At 37.7% G+C, this 27,619-nt stretch overlaps 2 protein-coding genes and 1 long non-coding RNA gene across 3 annotated transcripts; 2 read left to right on the forward strand and 1 right to left on the reverse strand.

Annotated features, from left to right (window-relative positions):
* The first annotated feature begins 1,970 nt into the window (after positions 1 to 1,970).
* Positions 1,971 to 5,896, forward strand: LOC110918534 (cytochrome P450 76AD1). Its single transcript, XM_022162837.2, has 2 exons — positions 1,971 to 2,965; positions 5,141 to 5,896. The coding sequence occupies exons 1-2, from the start codon at positions 2,090 to 2,092 to the stop codon at positions 5,735 to 5,737; spliced, it is 1,473 nt and encodes a 490-aa protein (XP_022018529.1). The 5' UTR covers positions 1,971 to 2,089; the 3' UTR covers positions 5,738 to 5,896.
* On the reverse strand, positions 4,776 to 9,665 carry LOC118487997. Its single transcript, XR_004883165.1, has 2 exons — positions 8,728 to 9,665; positions 4,776 to 7,309 (listed from the first exon to the last, which is right to left on the reverse strand). It is a non-coding gene; the product is annotated as an uncharacterized LOC118487997 (long non-coding RNA).
* LOC110918535 (cytochrome P450 76AD1) lies at positions 8,606 to 12,129 on the forward strand. Its single transcript, XM_022162838.2, has 2 exons — positions 8,606 to 9,632; positions 11,323 to 12,129. The coding sequence occupies exons 1-2, from the start codon at positions 8,754 to 8,756 to the stop codon at positions 11,917 to 11,919; spliced, it is 1,476 nt and encodes a 491-aa protein (XP_022018530.1). The 5' UTR covers positions 8,606 to 8,753; the 3' UTR covers positions 11,920 to 12,129.
* Positions 12,130 to 27,619: the final 15,490 nt, after the last annotated feature.

The following is a 27,619-nucleotide window of genomic DNA, read 5'->3' on the forward strand; positions in this document are numbered from 1 at the left end:
GCTTTTGAACTCACTGTATATTTCAAAAGAAGGGTTACTTTATTCAATTAACTAAAACTAATATATATAACCATACAGTCTGCACGTGCGAATAAAAAAGGAATAAAATAATATTCTATCATAAATAATGGGTACATGAGTTGACCCACATTCATAAAACCCAACGTGCACTTTTCTCATCCATGAAACTCGGTCAATACTAGACCAAATCTTCAACAAGTTACGTACACTTCTGGTGCTAAATGACCCATCTACCCTTGGTTCATTTGCTTCCTTATCCGCAACCCACTGATCGAACTAAACCCATGACTCGTGACCTGTTGTAACTTGTGAACGAACCCGATTAACCCAACATCGAATAGCTAAAAGTTATCCAAGTTTTTTTAGGCTTTTGATGAATGATTACCAGCCAAACATTTTGTAGAAGCCCAATTTGCAACCCGGATATCCAAGTAACTCGAATCGTCTAACCAGAAACCCGTAAAACCCAAACCTGGCTAATCGAATAAAACAACCCGTTAACCCGTAAACGGATAAAACTAACCCAAATTACACCCCTATCAGCTATAGCCTTCCCCTTTTTGAGTAAATCAACGGGAACAGTCTAAAGCAGGTTGCATTTTTAAAATATGGCTAATCAGACAGTTGTATATCTACTAACAATGGTAACATGGGTCATACCCGGTTTAGGTCAAAACGAACTATTTAAGGAGGGTAATGTATCAAGTGACTTGTTAACACTTGCACTCAACTCTAATACAAGAATCATTTATATATTGTTTAAAGCAAGGATGTTAACATAATATAAAATGAGTGTGGTAGTCTAAAAAAACCTTTTCATCCTATTTGCTTGGGCTTAAGAGTCTGCTGCTGGTTGGTTGTAGGCTTCTGTCAAAGAAAGAATTTATTGATTTAGCGGATTAAAATGTGACACATAATAAAGTAATAAACCATAGGTTGCATGCATATACTACTTGATTGGATTGGTAGTCGTCCTGCACGAGTTGAAACAGAATGATCACCCTAACTATATGAATCGAAATAAGTTTACCTTACCTTGATAAAAATAGTCTAATCGTCATCCACCAAGTTATAATTGATGTTCATTGCTTCAAAGTTGTTCAACAATGCTCGAATATGATGACACGTACAATATATAGGGGGAATCTTCAACCTAAAACCCCACTACCCAGGTTTGCATGATGCTACAATAGTGGAGATCATGGGAAAGAGTTGTGGAGATCATGGGCAGCAAAAGATGGAGCTATCAAAACTGTCGACAACTTCCCTCAACCGCCACAAGAGCGGTTATTTTAGTGAGTTTAAGTGGTTGAGATTTAATCTCAAACAAATCCAACGGTGGAGGTTAATTTGCAAAGTAGCTAGACTTAATGGGAACAATATATACATAGAAAAAGTGTAACGTACAATAGAGCTTATCGTACGATACGTACGCGATCATCCCATGCAAATGAAATCGCATGTAAAAAAATGGCTAGCATGGGGTAATGTGAAAATTGGCATGGGGAGGGTAGATGGACAAAATCGCATGTGGAAGATGAATATAGCATGTGAAAAAATGACTAGGATGGGGTAATGTGAAAAATGACATGGGGTGTGTAGATGGACAAAATCACATGTGAAAGATTGAATTCGCACCAGATCGTACGGCTGAGATGATCGCGTACGTATCGTACGATAAGCCCTATTATACGTTAACTGACCTCTCTCTCTCTCTCTCTCTCTCTATATATATATATATATATATATATAATACGTTTTAGTGTCTATTTTTATGGATATTTTCAGTTGAAATATCTTTTAATCATTAAGCAATTAAAAAAATTCAAATTCAGAATGTTAAAATCAGATTAAAAAAAACCACGAGGAATCATTTTAGTTTAAAAAAACCATGAGGAATCATTTCTAGTTTAAGAGAAACTCCTGAAGTATTATTTAATAGTTAATGTGCCATATATGGTCAATCTAGAAACACTTGCACAATGCAAAATATCATTTAAAAAAAAGAACCATCTTTTAGTGTGTCACTATAAATAACTTACCATGAACATTGTAACATGCCCATCAAATGGAGCTTCTCTATTTCTTTCTCTCTTCCTTCTTCTTCCTCTTCCTGCTCCACGTCTCTGACGTTCACCGGAAGAGAAGACTCCCTCCGGGCCCGTTGCGGCTCCCCATCATTGGAAACATCCATCAATTACTTGGACCAAAACCACATAAAACCCTAGCCACCCTAGCAAAGAAACATGGTCCGCTTATGACCATCCAACTAGGCAGCATCACAACTGTGGTGGCATCCACACCCGATGCCGCTAGAGAGATTCTCCTACGTAAAGACGAGGTGTGCTCCAGTCGCCCCGTCCCAGACGCGGTCACCGCTTTAAAAAACCATGACATGGCTATGCTATGGATACCACCAAATGTAACATGGCAGACCCATAGAAAAGTCCTTAGAATGTATCTCACAAGCCAACATAACCTCGACACGCTCAAGAACGTCCGCGAAACCGTGGTGGAAGAAATGTTGGACTATATTCGTGTGTGCGCGAGGAAGAAAACAGCGGTAGACATCGGAATGATGGGGTTTGCTTTCTCATTGAACCAGCTTGCGAAAACATTTTTCTCACAAAACATGACTAGCTATGAACCCGAGGATATTAGGCGGTTCCAGGAGGTTGTGGAGGCCGCGATGGAGATGATGGGGAAGCTTAACATAGTAGACATGTTTCCGGTTTTGAAACCGTTTGATCCACAGAATATAAGGCGGCGAGCGAAGGAGGCGTTTGTCTCGTTGGAAGAAATGGTAGAAGCTCCTCTAAATGAGAGGGTTAAACATCGAGATTCAAATCTGCCTAGGTTTGATGATGTGTTGGATTCAATGTTGGATTATAGTGAGGAGAATGAAGATGAGTTCAGTCTTAAACAAATCAAGATGTTACTTATGGTACTACTCACCCTTTTTGTTACATTTCTTCCCTATCTTATCATATTAGTAAATATATAATCTACATTTTTTTTAGGTGGTTTAGAGCACACCAAGTGTTTCTAGGCTTTTTTTTTTGTTTTAACTATTTGTACAAATAGGTAGAGAAATCATGGAAAAGCTAAGAAGGCATGAGAAGTTCACTCCTCTCTAAGACCACACGGAATGGGCGGGGAAATTCGGCGTTGGTCTCTCCACGTCGAGCACACCGGCCTGCGAACGGCGTGGAGGGCGGCGATTTGTGTGGGATGGCAACTTTTCCACCGTCATACACTACTAGAAATCTCGCAATTTCTGACCAAAATTTCCAACAAAACAAATTTGGTCGGAAAATTCCGGCCATTTTCCGACAGAATACCAACAAAAAGAAAAAAACAAATTTTAGCGATATTTTTCGACAATTTACCAACCAAAAAAATATGGTCGGAAATTTGGAGGGAAGTTCTGACCATAAAAAAATAAAAGAAAAAATATATGTAGTCAGAAAGTAGTCGGAAAAGTTAAATAAATAAAAAAATAGAAAAACGTTTGCTATAGTTTTGTTTTCTAATTATTGTATATATTGTGTGAGAATGTGTGTGTGTGTGTTTGTGCATGTGTCTATATGTGTGTATATGTCTTAGTGTATACAAGCAAGTTTTAAATAACCGATCTCGATAGTATACACATACGTCCGTATATGTATAATACGTATAAGTTGATAAAAAAAATATGTATGTATAGTTATGGTGCGCAAAAGGGGGAATCGAAAAAAAACGTTTAAAACTCAAAAACGAAAATTAAAAAAATGGTCAGAAACTAGTTAGAAACTTCTGACCAAACATTTATATTATTGTTAGTTTTTGGTTTTTTAATAAGGGGAATTGGCCTGTAATAATCTCACCTACACTTTATTGGCCATTAATAATCCCACCTCAGAATATTCCCCACATTAGTCCCACCTTTCACCTATTTTTCCTACAGTGGTCCGCTGTTAAAAAAACTTAACGGAGTTAAGCTATTTTCCAAATTGCAAACAGATATTTTAGGGCTTTTGATCAGAACGATGATACGAGTCCATTGATGTAAAACTGACTTCGAAATGGTGCTCCAAGTGACTTGATTTTGGTTAATTGGAAATTTAAACACCCGAATTGAAGTGTCGTTTTCATCGTTTGAAGCATCGTTTCGAGGCAAGTTTTACATCAATGGACTCGTATCGTCGTTCTAATCAAAAGACCTAAAAAATCTGTTTGTAATTTGGAAAAAAGCTTAACTCCGTTAAGTTTTTTTAATGGGGGACCATTGTAGGAAAAATATGTGAAAGGTGAGACTAGTGGGAGAAATATTCTGAGATTTGATTATTATTGGCTAATAAGATCTAGGTGAGATTATTATAGGCCAATTTCCCTAATAATGATTGATCATGATATCATATACATAGCTACGTGCACTTGTATCTATGTGTATGTGTGTGTATAGGTATGTATGTCTCAATGTATACACACACATGTATAGTGAAACATGCAAGTTTGTCGGAAAATGGTCGCTAACACCGTTTTCCGACCAATTTCCGACGTGTTTTTTAGTTGTAATAAAGTGAAATGTGGTGATGAGGTGGCGTGTTTCAATTGGTGTGGCTTATAATCGTTGGACCCAACGGCTACTTTTAAAATTATATTCATATTATTGTTTTTTTTTAAACTTTAAAAGATTTTATATTATTTTTAAAGATAAAATATTAATAAAACTTGTGTGCCACGTGTCGCACCACGCCACTTTTTCACGCCCCTTCCCACACCTCCTTTTTTTACACCACGTCACTTTTCTGACGTGTGCTGACATTGCAGAGACATGTCGAAGAATAACGCTCATTGTTCATACCCTGCGGACGGTATAGTCTAACAAGCAAACTCAAACCTCTTTGCCCGCTTTTGCATGAGGTCGCTACCCATTTATTTGTATTCAAAAAGTTCCTAAAAACACTTCATAATTCTCCAAAACGCCTAGAAATCCTACAAGAAAACTAATAATCATGTCATTTATAAAGACATTATCCACCATACGTTACATTAATATATATTACATATCATGAAACATAATCAAGGAAGATGTATACAAAAAGCTAAGGGAAGTACATAATACATAATTGCGCAGGAAGTGTTAGTAGCAGGAACGGACACGATAGCAAGCTCGACAACATGGATAATGTCTGAACTGTTACTTAACCCTCACATGTTATTAAAAGTCCGCGAAGAAGTGAGCCATATAGTGGGAGAAGATGGAACTATTGAAGAAGCGAAAACCCTTGAGCTGCCCTACTTGCATGCTGTCATCAAAGAAACACTACGACTTCACGCCGGGTCACCCTTATTGGCACCTCACATTACTCAAACCGAAGTCCAAATCGGTAATTATGTTGTGCCAAAAAACACACGACTTTTGGTGAATGCATGGGCTGTGGCACGGGACGAGAGATATTGGGAAAACCCGAGCGTGTTTATGCCCGAAAGATTCTTGAAAAATAAGGTTGACTTTAAGGGGCAACATTTTGAGTTCATACCATTTGGGTCAGGTAGAAGGAAGTGCCCAGGTATGCCTTTGGCTGAGAGGATGTTGAGTTTGATTGTGGCCTCATTTGTGTATCATTTTGATTGGGATGCTAATGAAGAAGTGAACATGGATGACAAGTTTGGCCTTGCATTGCTTAAGGCAACACCACTTGTTGTTACACCTCAAGTGGTCACTAAGTAAGTTGCAGTGGACATACAAGACTATAGCCTACTTTATTTGTTTATCTTTTAATTTACTGCTGGTTGTTAGGTGAAAGTTGTTAGTTATTGTATGCTGCCATATATATATGGTCTTTGAGTACTGAATAAATATCAACCATTTCACCGCTCTCTAAATTTACTATCTGATCCAACAGATTGTTTTAGTGCTGTGTGTTCTCTTATCATGTGCTAAACTCATGTGATTAAATCTACTTCATTCTTTAAATACTTTTTGTATTACAAGTCAAGTGTTGAGGTGTTACATCTTTTTGAACGGCTTGAATTACACCGAATTCATCTTTAGCGAAGGTCGAAACGTTAATTTTAAAAGAAGCAACACCTTAACTCTAATAACTTTGCTAAATGAACCCAACCTCTAATGTGTTACATTTAGTTAGAGAGATAAAAGAGATTGTGTGTTCTCTTATCATTTCACAATCTCATTAATGATATTTAAATTATTAATAACAAAATATGTTTTAATTTTTGACCCAATCATAATATGTCGTGCTATTTGTTTGTATTATTTACTCATCCATCAAAGTGGTCCTTGCATTATAATTTTGTTATTATATACATAAAAATAACAAAATATGTGTTTTTCACTCAAATCATATGAGCTAAAAAATTTGTTAATATGTGATGCTAATTATTTGTATTATTTATACGTGTCATCCATCGAGTTGGTCCCTGCGTTATAATTTTGTTTTACATGCATATTAAGCACGTTATGACGCAAAGCAGAAATTGAAAATGTAGAAGTAATTAAAAAGAAAATAGATTAATTCTCGAATAAAAGTTTTCTAGTAGTGGGTGGGCAGCCGCACCCAAAGTGTATATTTTAGGCAGTGGCGAGCTTGGCCAAAAGTTTCGAGGGGGCATAAAGTGATGTGACAGAAATTTTTTTTTCCTATCGTTATGTTTCGGGTCGGGTCAGGTCGGCTATTCGATTCCAGTCGGGTCAAATAATAATAGTTTCAAATAAAACTAACAAAAAATTCATTCATTCAAAGGACTCGTTATTACACATAGAAAAACTAAATATTGTATAATAAACAAAAGACTTATATATATATATATATATATATATATATATATATATATATATAATGATACGAGATAAATGGAACCTGGACGAAGAATTACAACTCAGCCCGGCGACCTTTAAGATTTTTTAATTCATCAATTATGTCTTCTAATTAAACTTATCAGCAATTTCTTTTTCTATGTAAATCACCAAGCTATTTGTGAGATATTCATCTGCCATTTTATTGCATTCCTATAATCCTATTAATATTTGTGAGATATTCATTTGCCATTTTATTGCATTCCAATAATCCTATTAACAATTAACAATAACTATAAAAGAATAAAGAAAAGAATTGTTACCCAAATGTTGGTGCACCGTGAATCACTGAATTGCAAATGGATAAGGATGGCACCACTTCCCAAATTGTGAAATTGGCCCAAAAGTCTTACCGGAGAACTGAAGAAACAGAAGTCAGAACCAAAAGTCTTGCGGCAGGATTGCAGAAACAAAAAGCTACGGCGGCTGGGAAAAAGATAAATAATATTTGATAATTAATAATTTGGTATTAAGTTTGTTGTGTGGTGGGTAATCTAGGGTTAAATAAATAAAATAAGAGTTAAAATATATTTACCAAATTACCCACCATTTAGGAAAAATAATCGGGTGGGTGATCCTATATAAATTTTAAATTTTCGAACAAAAAATCGGACCATATACACACTTCTAGCCGAAACATTGGGGTGGGCGGGTGCACCCCCGGGTAACCATAATGCTTCGCCCCTGATTTTAGGCAAAAAACCCGACCGTACCCCTTGAAAATATGACTGAACACCTCATCCGCACCCCAGCAAATAATTTATGGGTCCACCACTGGTAAGAACACCATGAAATTGCATTTAATACTACAAAGACTGCAAATAGTACAAAGATTGCAGGTGGCAATCGCTTTAGGCTAGGGTATTAGCATAGAACACAACTATAAATTTACGAAATAATAAGGAATAGAAAAAATATTTAACAGGTTCTGCCAAGATCATCTGAGCAGAAAGATGAATAATTGATCGATTGAAGCAGGCCTTTGATCTATGAGAAGTTTGAAATCGAATGAAACGACTAAAACAAAACCTTAGGGAGTTGGCGTCTTGGCGACAAGGAATTTGAATAATGATAGTTGATGCGGTGTTTAAGTTAGGATTATGTACTTTTGAATTGAATGGCGGGTTGAGACTTGAGTATCGGTCGACGCTTCACATTTCGGTATTTTTGATATTTTGACTCAATTACTCTAGATTATTAGACAATAGACTATTTGTATTGGTCTTCAGCTCTCTGTAATTAAATGGATTCTTGTCAGATCTTGAACCAAGCATTAGTAATATGCTCCTCTAGTTCTAACAAGATTATTTGAGCGGAAAAATGAATCTTCAAATCACATTAAAAGAACCATGAGGAATCAATTCTAATTTAAGAGAAACTCATGAAGTATTATTTAATAGTTAATATTGCATATATGGTCAATCTAGAAACAATTGCACAATGCAAAATATCATTTTAAAAGCCATATATGGTCAATTTAGAAACAGTTGCATTTAATAGTTAACTAAAAATCAAATTTAAACTTATATAAATATACTACTTCAAAATGTGATTTACTATTCATTATAACTTCCACTTAATATGTATAATAATAATAATAATAATATGTATAATAATGTATAATAATAATAATAATAATAATATTATGCCTGGTCAATCTAGATACACTTGCACAATGCAAAATATCATATTAAAAACCATATATGGTCGATTTAGAAACAGTTGCACAATGCAATATATCATTTCAAAAGCCATATATGGTCAATTTAGAAACAGTTGCACAATGCAAAATATCATTTTAAAAAACGAACCATCTTTTAGTGTCTTTACTATAAATAACGTACCATGAACATTGTAACATGCACACCAAATGGAGCTCCTATATCTCATTATCACTTCTATCATAAGCTTCTTCTTCCTCCTCCAAGTCGCCGACGTTCACCGGAAGAGAAGACTCCCTCCGGGCCCGTTGCGGCTCCCCATCATTGGAAACCTCCATCAATTACTTGGACCAAAACCACATAAAACCCTAGCCACCCTAGCAAAGAAACATGGTCCGCTAATGACCATCCAACTAGGCAACATCACAACTGTGGTGGCATCCACACCCGAAGCCGCTAGAGAGATTCTCCTAAGTAAAGACGAGGTGTGCTCCAGTCGCCCCGTCCCAGACGCGGTCACCGCTTTAAAACACCATGACATGGCTATCCTATGGATACCACCAAATGTAACATGGCAGACCCATAGAAAAGTCCTTAGAATGTATCTCACAAGCCAACATAAACTCGACACGCTCAAGAACGTCCGTGAAACCGTTGTGGAAGAAATGTTGGATTATATCCGTGTGTGCGCGAGGAAGAAAACAGCGGTAGACATCGGAATGATGGGGTTTGCTTTCTCATTGAACCAGCTTGCGAAAACATTTTTCTCACAAAACATGACTAGCTATGAACCCGAGGATATTAGGCGGTTCCAGGAGGTTGTGGAGACCGCGATGGAGATGATGGGGAAGCTTAACATAGTAGACATGTTTCCGGTTTTGAAACCGTTTGATCCGCAGAATGTAAGGCGGCGAGCGAAGGAGGCGTTTGTCTGTTTGGAGGAAATGGTAGAAGCTTCTCTAAATGAGAGGGTTAAACATCGAGATTCAAATCTGCCTAGGTTTGATGATGTGTTGGATTCTATGTTGGATTATAGTGAGGAGAATGAAGATGAGTTCAGTCTTAAACACATCAAGACTTTACTTATGGTACTACTCACCCTTTTTGTTACATTTCCTCCCTGTCTTATCATATTAGTAAATATATTATCTTACATTTATTGGATTTTTAGGTTGTTTAGAGCACACCAAGTGTTTCCAGGCTTTTTTTTTTTTTTTTGAACTATTTGTGCAAATAGGTAGAGAAATCATGGAAAAGCTAAGAAAGCTTGAGAAGTTCACTCTTCTCTAAGACTACACGGAATGGGTATGGAAATTCGACGTTGGTCTCTCCACGTCAAGCACACCGGTCCATGAACGGTGTGGAGGGCGGCGATTTGTGTGAGGTGGCAACTTTTCCACCGTCATACACTACTAGAAATCTGACAATTACTGACCAAAATTTCCGACAAAACAAATTTGGTAGGAAAATTCCGACTGTTTTCCGACAGAATACCAACAAAAAGAAAAAAACAAATTTTAGCGACTATTTTCTGACAATTTAACGACCAAAATGATCGGAAATTTAAAGGAAAGTTCCGACCATAAAAAAATCAAAGAAAAAATATATGTGGTCAGAAAATGGTCGGAAAAGTTAAATAAATAAAAAATAGAAAAACGTTTATTATAGTTTTGTTTTCTAATTATTGTATATATTGTATGGGAATGTGTGCACTTGTATATATGTGTTTGTGCATCTGTATATGTCTCAGGGTATGTATATGTCTCAGGGTATACACAAACACACATATGTATAGTGATACAAGCAAGTTTTAAATAATTGATCCTAATAGTATACACATACGTTCGTATACGTATAATACGTATAAGTTGGTAAAATAAAAAAATTTCATATACACTTATGGTGCGCAAAAAGGGGATTTAAAAAATAATGTTTAAAAATCGAAAACGAAAATTTAAAAAAAAGGTCAGAAACTAGTCAGAAGCTTCCGACCAAACATTTATATTATTGTTATTTTTTGGTTTTTTTTAATAAATGATTGATAATGATATCATACACATAGCTACGTATATGTATCATGTGTGCACTTGTATCTATGTGTATGTGCGTGTGTATAGGTATGTATGTGTCTCAATGTATACACACACATGTATAGTGAAACAAGCAAGTTTGTCGGAATATGGTTGGTAACACCGTTTTCCGACCGATTTCCGACGTGTTTTTTAGAAATGATAGAGTGAAATGTGGTAATGAGGTGGCGTGTTTCAATTGGTGTGGCTTATAGTCGTTGGACCCCAACGGCTACTTTTAATGTTTTTTCTAATTTAATATTAATGTTTTTTTAAAAAATTAGTAGATTTTATATAATTTTTAAAGATAAAATATTAAAAAAAATTGCATGTCACGTGTCGCACCACGCCACTCTTTCACGCCCCTTCCAACACCTCCTTTTTTTTGCACCACGCTTACTGACTTTGCAGACACATGTCGAATAACGCTCATTGTTTATAGTCAGTATAGTCTAACAAGCAAACTCAAAACTCTTTGCCAGCTTTTGCATGAACTCGCTACCCATTTATTTGTATTCAAAAAGTTCCCAAAAACACTTCATAATTCTCCAAAACACCTAGAAATCCAAAAAAGAAAACTAATAATCATGTCATTTATAATGACATTATCCACCATACGTTACATTAATATATATTACATATCATGAAACATTATCAAGTAAGATGTATACAAGAAGCTAAGGAAAGTACATAATACATAATTGCGCAGGAAGTGTTAGTAGCAGGAACGGACACGATAGCAAGCTCGACAACATGGATAATGTCTGAACTGTTACTTAACCCTCACATGTTATTAAAAGTCCGCGAAGAAGTGAGCCATATAGTGGGAGAAGATGGAACTATCGAAGAAGCGAAAACCCTTGAGCTGCCCTACTTGCATGCTGTCATCAAAGAAACACTACGACTTCACGCAGGGTCACCCTTATTGGCGCCTCACATTACTCAAACCGAAGTCCAAATTGGTAATTATGTTGTGCCAAAAAACACACGACTTGTGGTGAACGCATGGGCCGTGGCACGGGACGAGAGATATTGGGAAAACCCGAGAGTGTTTATGCCCGAAAGATTCTTGAAAAATAAGGTTGACTTTAAGGGGCAACATTTTGAGTTCATACCATTTGGGTCAGGTAGAAGGAAGTGCCCAGGTATGCCTTTGGCTGAGAGGATGTTGAGTTTGATTGTGGCCTCATTTGTGTATCATTTTGATTGGGATGCTAATGAAGAAGTGAACATGGATGACAAGTTTGGCCTTGCATTGCTTAAGGCAACACCACTTGTTGTTACACCTCAAGTGGTCAATAAGTAAGTTGCAGTGGACATACAAGACTATGGCCTACTTTATTTTGTTTATCTTTTACTTCTGGTTGTTAGGTGGAAGTTGTTAGCTATTTGAATGTTTCTTTTGTACAACATCCTTAGAGTAGTGGTTTAGGATTGTGAATTAAAGATGAGTGACATGACGTTTATGTGGTCCATTTATTATTTGTGATTTCATTTGAAAATATTTATGTTTTCTTCTTACATCGAAGAGAAAATGAAAGGGTGTAGGCAAGTTGATCTCGCAAATTTGGATGACGGACCATACTCATCTCAACTATGCAATAATGCATATACACCAATTCGGGAGAAAACCCAATAAATAAAGGATAAACCGTCTTGTGAGAATCGAATACATGACCTAATAATTCCTGAGCCTTATCCCACCCTAAGGTACCACTAAACTATAATGAATCCCATGGGCGGTAGAATCAACATTCAAGTATGCATTTATGGGAATAAAGTCTGATACATACGCAAATATGTGACTTTGAGAGTGCATATGCCATAGTTAATTGACATTTCATTCATATGTCATGACTATATAGATAGTGATTTTTGCGTGATATGGCTATAGGCCTATAGACGTATAATACTCTTATTCAGATGTTAAATAACTTATTCATGATTTTCTCTTATTAAGAATTGTCAGAGCCCAGACCAAGTGTTAGGTGGGCAACTGCTCTGGGCCCAAATCAAAATAGGGCCTGAAAAAAAATTCAAATTATATATATATAGAGGATAAATCATGAGAAAATTAGTTTAAATGAGAAGACTAAAAAACTAATTAAAAAAAGCCTAAAAATATACCAATTTTTTTAATAAAAATCGCTAATTTTTATGTATAAAAAAAAGCTTTTTTTTCAAAAAAAAAAAAAAAGAAAGAAAGTTGCATTGCACATGTACATTAATACGAAAAAGCCTAAACCAACCCCCACCGACACCACCCAAAAACCTTAACCCCCCATCCCCTCCCCCCTCCCCCCCCCCCCCCCCTCTAAAAAAACCTAAAACTAAACCTCAAATGTAAACCCCCCCAAAAACCTAATCCTAAAAGTTAAACTAAACTCAAAAGCTAACCCTAAGCATATAATGCATATGTGTAACATATACATATAATGCACATGTGTAGTAAAATATTTAGTTTTTTTGAAAAAAAAAAGTTTTTTTGTTCATAAAAAGTAGCATTTTTTGTTAAAAAAAATTGTGAAGAAAAAATAAATATCGGTATGTTTTTTAGGCTTTTTAAGTTAGCCTTTTAGTTTTCTCATTTATATGTATTTTTATTATTGATCCTAACCTTATATATTGTATCTAAATTTGTATGTTTTACAAAAAAAAAAAAAAAATTAAGGGCCTGGATTTGTACACCACAAACGTTTTTGGGCCTTTTCAAAATTATGGATTTGTGATTTTGTGGTTCAATTTGCCAGGATTTTGAATGTATGGAGATCTACGAATATGGCCTAAATATTTTATCTCGTACAAAGTCAATTTTTTTTTTGATTTCCGAAAATGGCTCTGTTTGTAGACGTATAATCAACTCATTCGGAATTTTCAGGTAACTCATTTCATGATCTTCTAATTTTTAGAATTATCATGATTATAAACTATAATACACTCATTTAGAATTTTAGATTGGTTATTCCATGATCTTCTATTTTTAAGAATTATGTATTTATTTATTTCTTACTTCTCTGATAATTCATTTGTGGTGGAAAATAACATCATCTATGATTACACGTTAATGAATCAAATCGATTTTCATGAGAAATGACAACACTAAATAAGTTTCCACACAACAATAATTGTGCGACACGTTTTCCATACCAAGTAGTACTACATCAAACTTTTAAATGCACCCATCTACCATTCACATCCATATCGTATTCAATTCTTATTTTCCCAAAACCTACAAGTTACATCAATAAATTGAATAGAATGGTATCTTGAAAAGAAACCCTGTAGGCTCCCGTATCTTTATCCCCCTCTCTCTCTCTGTTCGCTCAGGCTCCCTTAAAAACAATTGATTTCACACAAAGAAGCAGGCAAAGACACGTAGCACCCAAGGACATGTGGGTAACATAAGTTTTTGGTCCAATGATGTAGCGGCGGATGGAAATCAGACCAATAAGATGTAAACACATAGAAATCATTGTTCATTTCAATTGCTCTATTAATAGATACAAATTATATTATATTGATGAATAACACGTTACATGAATTAAGCGTCTATTGTTTTTTTTCTAATGCGCTAATTTCCCCTATATTAATTCACAAAAAGGTTTTGTGAGGTGAATATACTATTCAATTTTGTACAAGTCACCATAGCCTTTGAGTACAATTAGCAAAAGCACCTTTCATTTCAACCTACTTTACTAAGTTTTGGTTTGTTTGTTTGTTAGAGTTACAATTCATTTTTTTACAATTTTCACACTTATAGTTTTTTGTATTTTACACCTTTGTCACAAAACCTTTTTCATTTTTACTCAAACACTTTTTCACTTTCAACTTTGGTCTCATATGCTTTTCATTTTTTTTTCAAAGTTGTCGTTTTGCGTTTGAATCTAAAGTTTGTTAGTTAACACATTACAACGCGCATGTGTGGTTCAAAGTTTTTACGTTATTTTGTTTTGCGGTTTAGCGACCTTATGGAAATGTGTGGGTCCTAAGTCGACTTGGTTATTCTTTTATATGTTTAACGTTTCACTCTAATTAATGCAAGTTGACACGCTGCAACTCGTGTGCATGGTCCAACGTTTTTACTTCTACTTTTGGTCCGGTTTAACAATCCCGCCGCAAAGCGCGGGTCCTAAGGACTAGTATATATAATTTTCTAACTAGATTTGTATCCTTAAACTTGCTAGAGTGATGGTGGAAACAATGAAACATAGATTCTTTACCATGTCAATGAAGCTTGTGAAGTCATATTTGTCCGGTTGAATTGGTCATGATTGTTTGAACATTTGTATTATTTGTGTTAAGAGTTTCTAAATAGATGAAAAGACGCTTTAAAGTGCACTTTTTTTACATATAATGAAGTTTAACTTTAAAATTATATTAACTCGTTTTATGTTATTTGATGGTGTTTTTTATCCGCTTAAGTTTAGACCCTAAGCATAATTCCTGATTTAGAATTATCATGATTATAAACTATAATACACTCATTTAGAATTTTAGATTGCTTATTCCATGATCTTCTATTTTAAGAATTATGTATTTATTTCTTACCACTCTTATTCATTTGTGGTGGAAAATAACATCACCTATGATTACACGTTAAGGAATCATATCGATTTTCATGAGAGATGACAACACTAAATAAGTGTCCAAACAACAATGATTGCACGACACATTTTTCTTACCAAGTAGTACTACATCATATAGGAATCCGTTCGTGTAAAAAAAATAAATTCTTTTATTAACTTGAATTACAAGTAGAACAGACTGATACTAAAATTAAATTACAATTACAACTGAAAAAGGAAAAACAAAACAGAAACTCGAACAGAAATACTGTTCTTGGCTGAGGATCGTGTTAGACACGAGTCCCTTAAAACAAATTTCGCCGCAAGCAGTTGCACTGCCGGTCTTGACTCCAACCCGAAGGTCTACCTTGAAGCTTGAAGAAGATGAAGAATTCTGCAGAAGAAGATTGTATTACTGTGTGAATTCAGTGTATTTGATCTGCCATAGGAGCCTCCTATTTATACTGCAAATCTGAGTCAAAACTGAAAACCGAATTAAATGGGTGAATTAAACTGCATTAAAATGTCTTTAATGCACTTTAATTCGTCACTTAATTCTCAGTCAAACGCATTAACTTCGTCAGTTTCGAATGCTGAAACGTAACTGCACAGCATTAACTGTTGCTAAAAGCTTCTGCGCGCGTGCCCAAGACACACTGGTGCGCACGTGCAGGTCTGCACGCTCATGCGTGGTGCGTCCATTTGGCTCACTGCCATGCGCGCGTGCGCCTCAGTCCCATGCGCATTTGCGCGCGTGCGCCACGTCACCTGTAAGCCTCTACGAGCACGCCACACAGTCGCGCCGTTTTGGCTCACTTTGGTGCGCCGCGCACGTCACCTCAGTGCCCATGCTCCATGCGCCAGTGCGCGCCATCACGCCATGTGTACTCGCGCACGCATGCGCATGACTGCCATGTCATGCGCCACCGCGTGCGGACCCACTAGGGTCATGTACCTGCATGCCACATCACCAACCACTTGGTCCTTGCAACCCTTGTGCTTCACCACGCGCACGCGGTCAAAAATACAAAGGCGGCTCTCAAACAGCTCGCGGCGATGCGAGCGTGCGAAGTGCAAAGTGCGCCATCAAAGCGCCACATTGCGCCTCATCGCCCACGCCACGCGCGCTCGTGTGCTTCGCGAGTACACTAGTGAGTGCTTCCATGAAACAATAAGGATGGAGAGTTCTCACTTAAATACCCCTTTAAGTTTCATCTCTCATCCGATGTGGGACAAGGTGCAGTGACAACCCGTATTTCAGAACCCATCCTTGTGTTTGATGTAACGAATGTGGACCCTATGTGATTATGTGAACTTTGAGGATTAATGAAATATTATGTTGCTATGTTGTGTGAATATGTGTTGCGCATGTATGTATGTAGTAAGATCACACAAAACGAACCGATCGCACAAGCCCAATCGGCCTACACTTATTGTACTCAAAACCCAAAAAGGGCAGCCCAAGAATGGGTTCGGCCCACTCCATTGTGTCGCATAAACCATGGGAAGAGTGTATACTCCTCATTAGTTGCAAATCCCATAGCACACACACAAAACCCTATTCTCTTCTTCTCTCCTCTCGAAGCCGGCGATCACTCATCCCCATCTCTCGAAGATCTTTCCTTGTTCGTATCAATCTTTGATCTACTTTCCAACCGGTTAGTGTTTCACTGTTATTGTTTTGTTAAGATGATATTATGGGTGCCATGATTTTTATGTGATAACTAGAATTGTTTGTGTGAATGATGATGTTCTAGTGAATCGGATTGTATGATGATGATCCAAAACCAAATAGATGTTAATCGGCTATCATGTCCTGTTTTCGGATTGTTTGCATGATGATTTGGGGTCGAATGTATGTAATCGGTTGTATGTTCATGTAATCGAACCAAATTATATGATTTGATAAGTTATTGTTTATGCTTCAAATATAATTAGGGTTTATATGAATTAGATGATAAAACCCTTGTTTGATCGATAATTTGCATAATCTAAAAATGTTGGTTGTTGATTGATTGTGTGCAAATATGGAAACCATGTAACTGACTAGCATAACTTTCGGATATTAAAACAAATTGCACAAGTTTCCCTTCGGTTGCACAAGATCAGAGCACATGGAATCTGATCTGATCGGACAAGACTGGTCGCACAAGGGAATCGCACAAGCTGGGTACAATCACATTAGGCACAGTGTACAACCAGGACATGCATGATCGCACAAAACTTGTGGATCGCACAAGACAATGCCGATCGCACAAGGCTTGGGCCACACACACGAGCACTTGGGATGTTGGGCCTCAAAGCCCAAAACCCAATCGCACAAGACTTTTGGATCGCACAAGTTACTTTTCTACTAATTGTTTGGGCCGTGTACATGTTGGGATTGCTTATGTTATTGGGCCGGGTTGGTTTCCAATCGCACAACCCGTTGTGAGTCGCACAAGATGTGTTGGACGCACAACAGGTTGGGCCAGATACTATTGGGCTTCCATTTGAATCGCACAAGTATGAATGTGTTTAACTGATTAACATATGCCATGATCATTACGTGTTGTAACCTGTTAGGCTACGTGAAAAACTTATGTGCACTACTTGAAACCAAAACCTGACTTGTATGGTAACCATGTTAGGACGTGGTTGACCACATATAGCTCAAGTAACTTTTTCGTGTGTCTGCCGAGCAAACCAATGCGAGTTCACACTCTTTCCAAGGCATGGGATTCCCAAGGGTTGGGAATGGGTTAATGAAGTAAACGGTAATTACGACCATCCTCCGTGGGTAGGATGCCAAGTATACACACTGGACCAAACCTCTATCATGAAGTCCCTCATTATATCGACTTAATCGCCGAGGCCTATGGCGAGCAGGTCATTAGTTAATAGCGATATTAGGTTTAACAAACCTCACACCGTGTCGTTCGAACGGGCGTGTACTAATGGACTATAGGCAAAGGGTCAATGCTGATAGACATTGACTTAGGGCACCTCTTACATTTTCGTAGCAGTCGATACACACGGTCTAGTAACACATGGGAAGCCCCCACTAATCTTCGCACACATGTCTGGGAGACCGCGATACGAATTAATACGATACATTGTGTACGAAATGAACATATGATTTACGAAACGAATAATATAACCAAACAACCAACTGTGAACTCGCTCAACTTTGTTGTTGACTCGTTGTTACATGCCTTGCAGGTCGTTAGGTACTCATGGAGCTTGCACAGGGAGGCGCGGTCATTGTGGGACATGGCAGTATGTGCCATGCTAGAAACATTACTTTATTATGTACTTAATACTTCCATTGGGTTTTACAATTATGTTTCCGCTAAACACGTAACTATATTTTTTATTTGAAACACCTTTCATATTGTGTGGTTGAATTTTACTTATTACTTGTTATGTTTAATATGATTGGTGGCTTGATCATGATCAGTCACGCCTCCAGGCGGTGGTACTCCGCGTGTGGATTTTGGGGGTGTGACAGATGCCACTTTCCCAGTTATTTCAGCATTCAAGTTTCAAACACCAAACTTTGAGCATCGATATCTCATTCATCTTAGCTCCGTTTTGGACGTGGTTTAGTTCGTTGCGAAGCCCTTCCAACGTAGAACACAAAACAAATAAATATATAAAACCCGCTCATTTTATTATATTTATTTCTAGTCCAAAATAGGAAAAAATCATTTTCCTATATTTGTGAAAAATGCTATTTCCACAAATTTCCAACAATCCCCCACATGAATAGAAATCGATCTATCAAGTTTCAACGATACACGTTCAACAGTTGAGTATTGCAAGATAGGTAGGTGTAACCTTTGAACCTTCTTTTGTGAAGCATACTTAGCCTCCTAGGGTTTTGTAGACGCGGTGTCTTTAAACAATCCCCCATTTATGTAGGCGACAATATACATTCACACAATACTCTCCCTAGTCGAGTCAAGTCCTCATGGTTGTGTCCGTTTATGGTCATGGAACATGTTCCTGGTTCTGCGAGAGCTCTAGGATTTGCGCCTCCCCACAAATCCATTCGAAGCGACCCCACTTCTCTCTAACATAGGTGATTCCTCTGAATCATTAAAAGCATCATGGTTAATTTTGGATTTCCTCAAAATCCTTAACCTCATCATGCTTAACCTTTCCTTCATGTCATTAATTGGAATGGACTAGGAAGTATACAACTCCCTTTATTAGTTTTGAGGCACCCCCCACAGTGACTCCCTTTGGGTTTATGATTAAGTTTGCCTATTGAACCTAGATCTTGGGATCTCTAGTCAACTAGGTTAGGTTTCCTTCATATTCCCTTCATCTATGGGCTTTAGTCCCATTCCTCTTGACAACCTATACACCTTATCTATGCTTAAGCCTTTTGTTAACGGGTCCGTAATGTTCTCCTTTGACCTAACATAGTCAACTGAGATCACACCCGTTGAGATAAGTTGTCATACCGTGTTGTGTCTACGTCAAATGTGCCTTGATCTGCCATTGTACATTGCGCTTTGTGCTCTAACAAGCGCAGATTGATTGTCACAATGTATGCAAATCGCCGTCAACGGCTTTGGCCATCTTGGAATATCTTCCACAAATTGACATAGCCACTCCGCCTCTTCCCCGCTTTTATCTAAAGTGACGAATTCGAATTCCATCGTGGATCTAGCTATAACCGTTTGCTTGGAAGACTTCCAAGCTATAGCTGCGCCAGCAAGTGTAAACACGTAACCACTTGTGGATCTGTGATCCTTTATATCCGATATCCAATTCACGTCAGTGTATCCTTCGATCACTGCTGGATCACGGGTATAATGTAATCCATAGTCTCTTGTGTATCTTATGTATCTAAGCACCCTCGTGATAGCTTTCCAATGATCCTCACTCGGATTACTGGTGTATCTACTTAGCCTGCTCACAGCATATGCTAAGTCGGGTCTAGTACATGTCATTAGATACATGAGACTACCAATGATCCTTGAGTACTCTAACTGAGAAACACTCTCGCCTCTATTCTTCCGTAAGCGTTGGGTATTATCAATTGGAGTTCGAGCTATACTCGTATCGTCCGAATTGAAATTCACAAGGATCTTTTCCACGTAGTGAGATTGACTCAACACAAGACCATTTTGGGTTCTAGTGATTTTTACACCAAGAATCACATCCGCGAGACCCATGTCTTTCATGTCAAACCTCGCTTTCAACATGTCTTTTGTTGAGTTGATCATGTTATCATCACTCCCAATGATAAGCATATCATCTACATAAAGACATAAAATCACATAACCTCTTGGTGTGTCTTTAAAATACACACACTTGTCGCACTCATTTATTTTGAAACCATTGTCAATCATGACATGATCAAACTTTTGGTGCCATTGTTTTGGAGCTTGCTTCAAGCCATACAAAGACTTGACCAATTTACATACTTTACCCTCGTTTCCTGGGGCGGAAAAACCCTCAGGTTGTTCCATGTAAATTTCTTCTTCTAAATCGCCATTTAGAAATGCGGTCTTTACATCCATTTGGTAAACTTCCAAATATCTTAGAGCTGCAATTGCAAGAACCAATCGTATAGAGGTTATTCACGTCACAGGCGAGTAAGTATCAAAGTAGTCTAGACCCTCCTTTTGTCTAAATCCTTTGATTACTAACCTTGCCTTGTATTTATCAATACTTCCGTCGGCTTTCATCTTCCTTTTGAATATCCAACGATATCCAAGTGGTTTGCAACCAGGTGGAAGATCTACTAACTCCCAAGTATGATTTTGCAATATAGAATCAATTTCATTCTTAATTGCTTCTTGCCATTGAGGTCCTTATGCAGAGGTAACCGCCTCGCGGTAGGTATTGGGCCCACCCTCAACCATGTAGCTCATGAAGTCTGGACCAAAGTATTTTTCAACCCTTTGTCGTTTACTTCGTCTAAGCTCACTCTCCTCGACCTCAGGTCGTTCATGAGTTTCATCTAACCTTCTAGACAAACTCGGACCTGCTTCATCTACCCATGTAAATGAACTTGGACCTGGTTCATCTAACCATGTAGATGAAATTGGACCTGCTTCATCAGCCACTGTTGATGAAGTCGCATGTGTTTGTCCTAACATAGGAAACACATTTTCAATATACGAGACGATGTTAGGATTTGCCTCCATGATGCGCACTACTTTGATGTGCATATCCAATGAAAATGCAATCAACAGTTTTGGGTCCTATCCTAAGAGTCTTAGGAGGTGGTACAATCACCTTAGCTAGGTACCCCCACACTTTCAAGTATTTGTAGGAAGGCTTCCCTTTTCTCCATAGCTCATATGGAGTTTCGTCCCTATTTTTCAAAGGTATCTTGTTCAAAAGATAGTTTGCTGATAGAATGGCGTCCCCCCACATTTCTTGGTTCACTCCCGAGCTTATCAACATGGCGTTCATCATTTCTTTCAATATGCGGTTCTTTCGTTCCGCCACGCCATTTGATTGTGGAGAATAAGGAGGTGTACACTCATGTATAATGCCACTTTTTGCGCATAAATCCGCAAAAGATGCAACATATTCACCTCCTCGATCGCTTATTACAGCTTTTATCTTCTTTTTAAGTTGATTCTCAACTTCATTTTTGTACAAGATAAACTTCTCTATTGCTTCGTCTTTACTTTTAAGTAAATACACATAGCAATATTTAGTACAATCATCAATAAACGTGATGAAGTACTTATTTCCTCCATGCGTGGGTACCGCTTTTAAATCACACACATCGGTATGAATTAAATCAAGGGGTTCGGTTATTCGTTCAACCGATTTAAACGATGATCTCGTAAGTTTGGATTCAACACATGTCTCGCATTTGTGATTGGACTCGATATGGAATGTTTGTATCAAGTTTAATTTAATTGAACGTTGTAATGAATTAAAATTTACATGTCCTAGTCTACCATGCCAAACATTAAAGACTCAATCATGTAAGTAGAAGTAGAAATTTCATTCAAACTTTTGTTTTGGTTTACAACCATTACATTCATTTTAAACATACCATTAAGGGCATAGCCCTTTCCAACAAACATTCCACGTCTAGGCAAGACAAAATTGTCTGATTCAAACACTAAACGAAATCCAAACTTGTTAAGCATCCATCCCGACACGAGATTCTTCCATATCTCTGGGACATAAAGTGTGACAACCCTCAAAATTCTATGTATTCCGTACAATTTATTTATGATAATTGAAGTGCTTAGTGGTTGTGTTGAATTACTTAACTGTTTCCTGTTAGTGTGTCATACTTACATGTGCGTGTTAACATACTAGTAGTATACAGAAAAGTTAATGAATAGTCCTAAATATTTTCCTATGTGTTAGGAATTAATTGTGTTACAAAAATATATGTATAAGACGCCTTACGGAACAATTAAATAACTTAACGGGACAGTATCCGACCGAACAACCGGACATTACCCGGGACACCAAATATTTGTCAAACACATTATTTAATTATTTTTGGCTAGTCATGATCCCCGTATACCATAACACCCACCAAAAAATCATCACACAAGCATATATTATCAAGTTACTTACATTCTAACTACCAATTACCATTTAGTTGAAATGTTACACTAAACCCCCCCCCCCAACCGATTTTCGGTCCCAATGGACCCCACCCAAAATCTTCATCATATCCTACTACAAGATTTTATGGCTATATTTTGTGTAGGGTGGTTACTTGCATATCTTGCCAAGATATTGCAAATCTTATAAGTATGATTACTAGACCATGAAATCTCTTGATATCTTCATCTTACCTTCCCAAAGATCACTCTCTCACCTCACTTCTCTCTCTCATTTTCGGCCCTCCATAGCAGCCACCATCACTACCACTTCACAACCATAAACATCCATCATCAAGTTCCATTCAAAGCTTGAAGTTCATTCATGGAGGTTGCAAGTTGAAGGACTTTCTAAGGAGCTTTGTTCTAGTCTTTTTCATCATCTTCTCTCTACATTTTCATCACTAGAATCATCCCTAGCTTTAAGCTAGTAATAAGTTCCTTATGTGACCTTTGTACATCTCGTTTCATGATTAAAAGATGTAATATGTTAAATCTACAAGAACACTAAAAAGGGTTTAAACAAGAAGATGAAACATGATGTATTTATGTTAGTATGATGTCATCTTGAGATGTTACTGGTTTCTTGCTGAATACTTGTTAATATTGATTACTAGATGTTAGGATCCGAGGCTCTTATGATTGTGCTTGTTTGTGATGTTTAAACAAATCAACTAGATATGAGCAGTTTTAAGTGCAGCGGAAATGGATAACAAACTTTGTAAACACAATCAAAGGAGAATATAGTTTGATAAACAATTGCTTTTTCATAGAGTCGAAAGATTACATTAAAAGCAAAAGATTACAATGCAAGCTTACAGACTAAACTCCCCCTCAGCCTGATACTCTAGGGTTGGTTGCACAAGATGAAAGGATTGAATTGAGGAGAAGAACTCACTCAAAACGAATCAAATATGACAGTACAGAATACTGTTATATTTATAGGCAAACCAAACTACTGGTGTACCTCAGCTGACGTCACCATGATAGTGATTTCTAACAGCCTAACAACCTATAAACACTGATCTATACAAAACTACTGATGTCTAACAACTGATAGATAATACAATACAAAACAAGTCTAACACTGTTCACGTTCCACTGTTGTAGCCTAAGCACTGATTACTTGAACATCAGTGCTTTCTTCTAAAGGTGATCAGTGTTTGAATGAGCAGTGCTTGGATCTTCAGCAGTACTTACGAGACAACAGTAGATAGAGCTCAGTGTTTGTCTTCAACAGTCTTTAGTTGTTTCATCAGTGTTTGGTTCATCAATTGTTCTTTTGAGCAGTGTTTAGAGTGTATCAGCAGATAGGTAACCACTGTCAAGGGGAGAGTTTAGTGTAAACATCTGCTTATTGTGAATCCACTGTTGTGATTAGGTTTTGGCTTTACATTATCTATTCCTCTGGTAGGGTTCAATCCCAACAATCTCCCCCTGGAACAGATAATGCCAAAACCTGTCATTATTCTGGATCTTTATTCCTCATCAAGAGTTCCTTAGCTTGTTTCTTAATTTCAGCTTCAAATTCCTTGGAACTCTGGTCATCCTCATCCCTACACAATGTAAGTTCAAGGAGATCCTGCAGATCTTCAACACCAAGGCCAAGTGCTTCTTTCCTTGATATGTACTTCATTTCGCCACTGGATCTGACCAAGGTCAATACGTGGGTCTTTTGATCAGACATCCACTTTAGTATTTTAAATCCTAATGGGTTTCTTGGGAGAGATTTATTCTTTGATGAGTTGGGAGATGATGGCCTTGTAAACACTTGCAAGCTCTCAGACATTCTTTTGAAGGCTTCTTCAATGACTTTGTTTGCTGCAGCTATGTCTTCTGCAGTTTCTTGTTCAATAAGCTCTTGCCTTTCAATTTCTGATATGTCTGTTGCAGTGTTTGGTGATGCAGGCTTGTTTAACACCTTCTCAAAAAGGTTTTGAAGCTTTGTTGAGCTATCTTCTTTCAGACCCATTTTCACGATGGCGTCCTTGAAGTACTTTGCTTCTTTTTCTTTGACCTCTTCCTCAGTCAGCTGTTTACCTTCTTTTTGGTCTGACACAAAAGTAGGATTGTATGCTGATTTGAACATTGTTCTGAGGTTTTCAATCTGCTGTTCAAGTTTCATCATATGTTCTTGTTTCTTTGAAGCACTTGAAGCAGTTATCTTTCTTTTCTTCATCCTTTTATAGGCTTCATCAGTCTGCTGCCTGGACCATTTTGATATGGCTTCAGCAGTATCCATTTTTGCATCCACCAGCTCCTTTTTCTTTCCTTTGTACTCAGCAGTGAGGTCAGCAATGAGCTTTTTGTATTTGCTCCAGTTTGGAGCATTTTTCTTCTTTGTAGAATCATTTTTAATTCTTTCAATCCTCTCAGCTTCATGCTTTAATGCAACTAATGGCCATTCTTCAAACTGTTGTTCTTCAGCAGGATAAAATTTCTCTTTCATGATGTAGGCTAGATACTGTTTCCTTAACTTTTTCTTTCGATCGGCCTTTTCTTTGATTAGCTCTTGTGCAAATTCTTCTATCTGCTTTACTTTTGTGAAGTAGAACTCCAGTCTTTTAGCAATGCCTTCGTCGCTTAGACCTTCACTTTCACTCTCAACCTTAGCTTTTACTTTAGCTTGCCTTGCCTTGATCTTGAGGTAATCATCCATATCCTCTGGTGGCATGTAGCCTATGAGTGAGGAGAATCTTCTTTTTGAAGGATCTTCTTCTGTATAGAATTGCCTCATCTCATTTTTGAGAGCTTCAATTTCCAGTGGATATTTTGCAGCATTAGGATCATGTATTTCCTCATTGGCAGGGATTGGCTTTCTTTTTCTACTGAGGAGCTTTGGTTGTGATATAGGAAAGGTGATAGCAGTGGTGGATGATTGACTAACGGCTGCTGAAACAACTGGTGTCTCAACTGCTGTTGTCATTACAACTACTGATGTATCAGCAGATGTCTTCTTCTTTTGAGCAGGGGTTATGATGGCAGTTGTTTGAGTGGTGATCAGTGGTTGACTAACAGTAGTTGAAACAACTGGTGTTTCAACCTCTGTTGCCATTACAACAGATGTTGTAACATCTGTTGTCTTCTGCTTTTTGGCAGGGGGTGATGATGGTTTGGCTGTTTGTGATGGTAATGGTGGTGGAACAGTGATTGTGATGGTATGTGATAGAGTGGTGTGTGTTGGAGGTGTGTGTGTTGTTGTCATGGCAGCTGTTTGGCTACTGACAACAGTTTTTGTAACTACTGATGTATCAGCTGTTTGAACTGTAGTTTTGGATTTTTTTGGTTTGAGATGATGACTGTTTTTCTTCTTCTGGTTCAATATACAACCCATCTTTTATTCGTTTCTTTCTCAACTTGATTTTCTCCCCCTTTTTGGCATTATCTGCAAGGGGTGTATCCATGAAGAGGATGGAAGATGGAACTTTTTCACTATGGGCAGTCTTTTGTATGCTGGCCTTTATAGCCTTGATATCTGCTTGAGTGTCTTTAAACCTTGATTCCACCATGTTGGTCAGCATTTGTACTTGAATAGCATGCTTTTGATCAGCCATATGTTGCTGTTTTTCAAGCATGGGTTGAAAAATATTCCAAAGCTCATTTGCAGCTAATGCATGTTGTGCAGGTGCTTGAGCAGGAACAACAGTAGCTTGTGCTTTTTGAGCTTTTAAAATCTCTTGCACCATATCTTTAATTTCAGCAACTGAATCTTCAAGTTTTTCAACTCTTTTCGTCAATTCCTGATATTTTGAATCATCACCTACATTAGTAGGATCATCTGAATCCCCACCAGTAGTGGTTGTACCAATGTGTGACTTAGGAACTGAGTCCCAAAAATCATCCATTGATGCCCCTTGTTCTTGGTACTGGGGACTTCTTTCTTCAGCACTCGATAAACCTTTGATGGTACTGGTGGTTAAAATCAACTCACTGGTGGTTACCGATGTTGTCATGGAAGAAATTGCCTTCAAGGGAGTCTTATTAATGAAACAACTGTCCAACTAAAGATCTGTTGATCCATCAGTTGTAGTTGCTGCTCCACTTGAACTACCACCGAGAGTTACTTGTAACTCAGGGGGTGTAACCTCCTCAGTTGTTGCTGGGATAGCAGAGGTATAAGCATCAGACCCAGTCACTTGTGGAGGTATACTCTCAGTAATGGGTGATAGAGAGGAACTGGTTTGTGTCTGTGCAATATCAACTGCATGCAACAGGGGTATTATTGATTGTGGCATTATGATTGGTGAGGGTATGGGTGTTGAAAGAGACATGTCCTTGGGATCAGGACTGTGGAAGATAGATCCGAGTGGATCTAGAGCTTCATAATTTGGTGTCCCTGTGATTACAACCTGATCCTTTTGTGAGGATGCAGGAGGAGTTTGAGGCTGGGGTTGAGATCTTTCTTCCACCTATTGTGAGGAAGTAGCAGCAGTGGTTATTGGTGACTTTTGTGCTATCACTGCCATTGTCTCTGGGATCTCATCTTCCAGAGATGCCTTTGTTTTGGGTATGGTGGGCTTTCTGGATATTTTCTTTTTGGTTCTTTTTGTGGTGGCAGGTGTGGGTTTCAAAGCAGTGGGTGTGCTGCGTTGATCACCTGGAGCAGTGGGCTCAGCAGCAGATACCTGAGGAGCAGTTTCATCTGCTAAATTCTGCTCAGGCACCTCTGCTTTTGTTTTTATTGGTGCCAACATTCTAGAGAATGTTTCAGGTGTTAAGCAGTTTATTTTAAAAGAGGCACCTTGTTTGGGCAATTCTGCATCTTCCTTTACAAATTTTTGTTCAAAATAGTAGCTTAGAAATCGTGGAAAGAGCAGAAATGCCTTATTATCAACGTTTTTTACCAAATCATCAAATA

The sequence above is a fragment of the Helianthus annuus genome, chromosome 16 (genome assembly GCF_002127325.2).
Source record: "Helianthus annuus cultivar XRQ/B chromosome 16, HanXRQr2.0-SUNRISE, whole genome shotgun sequence".
Classification (NCBI taxonomy): domain Eukaryota; kingdom Viridiplantae; phylum Streptophyta; class Magnoliopsida; order Asterales; family Asteraceae; genus Helianthus; species Helianthus annuus.

Bases quoted from the DNA above. Each gene is read 5' to 3' on its own strand.
- LOC110918534 (XM_022162837.2), top strand. From the start codon at position 2,090: ATGGAGCTTCTCTATTTCTTTCTCTCTTCCTTCTTCTTCCTCTTCCTG. The intron at 2,966-5,140 runs GTACTACTCACC...ATAATTGCGCAG, and splicing joins AAATCAAGATGTTACTTATG to GAAGTGTTAGTAGCAGGAAC.
- LOC110918535 (XM_022162838.2), top strand. From the start codon at position 8,754: ATGGAGCTCCTATATCTCATTATCACTTCTATCATAAGCTTCTTCTTC. The intron at 9,633-11,322 runs GTACTACTCACC...ATAATTGCGCAG, and splicing joins ACATCAAGACTTTACTTATG to GAAGTGTTAGTAGCAGGAAC.